The sequence below is a fragment of the Palaemon carinicauda genome, chromosome 9, assembly GCF_036898095.1.
Source record: "Palaemon carinicauda isolate YSFRI2023 chromosome 9, ASM3689809v2, whole genome shotgun sequence".
In the NCBI taxonomy this organism is placed as follows: Eukaryota; Metazoa; Arthropoda; class Malacostraca; order Decapoda; family Palaemonidae; genus Palaemon; species Palaemon carinicauda.
The window spans coordinates 136874986-136877485 of record NC_090733.1 but is presented as its reverse complement, the minus strand read 5'-3'; the positions used below and the strand labels follow the sequence as shown (position 1 = coordinate 136877485).

Below are 2500 nucleotides of genomic sequence, written 5' to 3'. Positions count from 1 at the left end.
CACTTTAGCATGCAGAAAATATCTTTGCAAATCAAAACGGCCTTACACACTATAATGTATATCCCAGAGCCACGTCTCAGGGAAATAAGTTCTGAGTTTAGAATTTGTGGAACTTTCCCTTAAAGCTACTAGAGAATTATCAGTAGCATCTACAGATAGAGAATTTTCTTCATAGCTCAAAGGCGCAGGTTCATCATAGGATATATCCGCGACCATGTCCATAGGGCTGTTATACAAGAAATCATACATCAAATCCATGTGAGGTCCTGAAATATCCAAGTTATAAAATATTTCCTTTTTAATAGATACATCACATGAATCCTTTAATTGAATTACCAAAATAGATTACGGTATTATATATATATATATATATATATATATATATATATATATATATATATATATATATATATAATGTATATATATATATATATATAATGTATATATATATATATATATATATATATATATATATATATATATGTATATATATATATATATATATATATTGTATATATATATATAGCATATATATATATATATATATATATATATATATATATATATATATATATATATAGCATATATATATATATATATATATATATATATAATGTATATATATATAATATATATATATATATATGTGTGTGTGTGTGTGTGCGCGTTTGGATGCTGTATATATATACATATAATATATATATATAATGTATATATATATATATGTGTGTGTGTGTGTGTGTGGATGCTGTATATATACATATAATATATATATATATATATATATATATATATATATATATATATATATATATATATATATATATATACATAAACATACTTACACCTACCAACACACACACATATATATATATATACATATACATATATATATATATATATATATATATATATATATATATATACATATATATATATAAATATACATACATATATATACATAAATATACATACATATATATACATACATACTTACACCTACCAACACACACACACACACACACACATATATATATATATATATATATATATATATATATATATATATATATATATATACATATATATATATATACTGTATATATATACAGTATATATATACATATATATATATATATATATATATATATATATATATCTCTCTCTCTCTCTCTCTCTCTCTCTCTCTCTCTCTCTCTCTCTCTCTCTCTCTCTCTCTCTCTCTCTCTCTCTCTCTCTATATATATATATATATATATATATATATATATAGGTGTGTGTACTTTATATATAGTCATCTATTTTTCACGGTTACATTCCAGGACCCCTCGCAAAAAGCTGGGGAAACAGTTACTTTGCTATTTATGGTAATATTAAGGCTTTATAAACCTTCCCTACGCTTACAAACTTTACCCACGTCTATGAACACTTTTAGTGAAGAGTGTACAAGAGTTTTACTGTATGCATAAGTGCACTGCTATATACAATACACATGAGGTTAGGTTACCCTAGCTCATGGGTTCGGGACTGGAGTGCACTGTGGTCTGCCATGTACACACAGCACTATGCAGAATATCTTAAGGCTACATGACCTGCAGAATTTCTCTAAAACAATATCACGTAATTTAAGGGTGCGGGTCATGGGGAATTTCTCAGAAACTATTTCATGGAAAATAAAAAATGCTACATATATACCTAGATTATTCCTTAATAGGCATATAGATAGTTTTGACCTCCTCACGTTTTTGGAGGATCGACTAAAGCTATGAGGCGCAACGAGAACTTGTGTCATTGGATGACCAGAGGGTTAATGAACATGATTATTTAGACTACAAAGATGAATTCATTCATACATTCTACTTGTTTGCTTAATTTTATTTGAATTTACTAAAATAGGCAAAGTCTCATTCTTAAAACACAATGTTTGGGTTGTCGTTAACATCTGGCTTAAATATAAAGAATCTGAGAGTTCCAACCACAACACCTAGATAAATACGGTGGTCTACATGGAATGAATTCGAAACTTACCCTAATACGTACTGGGTACATCTTCAAAAAGAAATATGAGATCACAATTTGGGAATGAAAGTAAGAAATGCTCCCTTAACACCAGGCTTCCAACCTATTCAGGGCTACAACACTCAAAATATAAACAACACTCAACTCAAAAATTCACGTTGTATCTGCCAATGAATTTTACTTCTAAAACAGAATAATTTCAAACCTCTTGATGTTGAGTAATGATCTTTTAGGTTAACATACAGGGATCAATTGATCACATTCTCAAGATCTTTGTGTAAACATAGATCAAGAAACAACAAACTTGTAGCTTTTTGGTTCTCTTATACTTTTAAATGTGGTCTACACTGAAAACCTTGAAATCAGAACTTAAGAATCAAGTGAAGAAACCCTATCACCACACACTTGACACTTCATAGCCCTCAGCCACTTAGGCCGGGATCTTCCAACTCTTCTAGTGCCTTGTGGAACCCAGTTGAAA

At 28.2% G+C, this 2500-nt stretch overlaps 1 protein-coding gene across 15 annotated transcripts in view; it reads right to left on the bottom strand.

The window, feature by feature from the left end:
* The window catches only part of LOC137647181 (alpha-1-inhibitor 3-like), a 221023-nt gene that overhangs the window by 82081 nt on the left and 136442 nt on the right, over positions 1–2500 (bottom strand). The window contains exon 15 of one of the 15 annotated variants that reach the window (XM_068380477.1): positions 47–266. The exons of the other annotated variants lie outside the window; for them this stretch is intronic. Within the exon in view, the coding sequence (XP_068236578.1) occupies positions 47–266 (220 nt within the window). The remainder of the gene's footprint in view (positions 1–46; positions 267–2500) is intronic. 15 annotated transcript variants of the gene reach the window in all.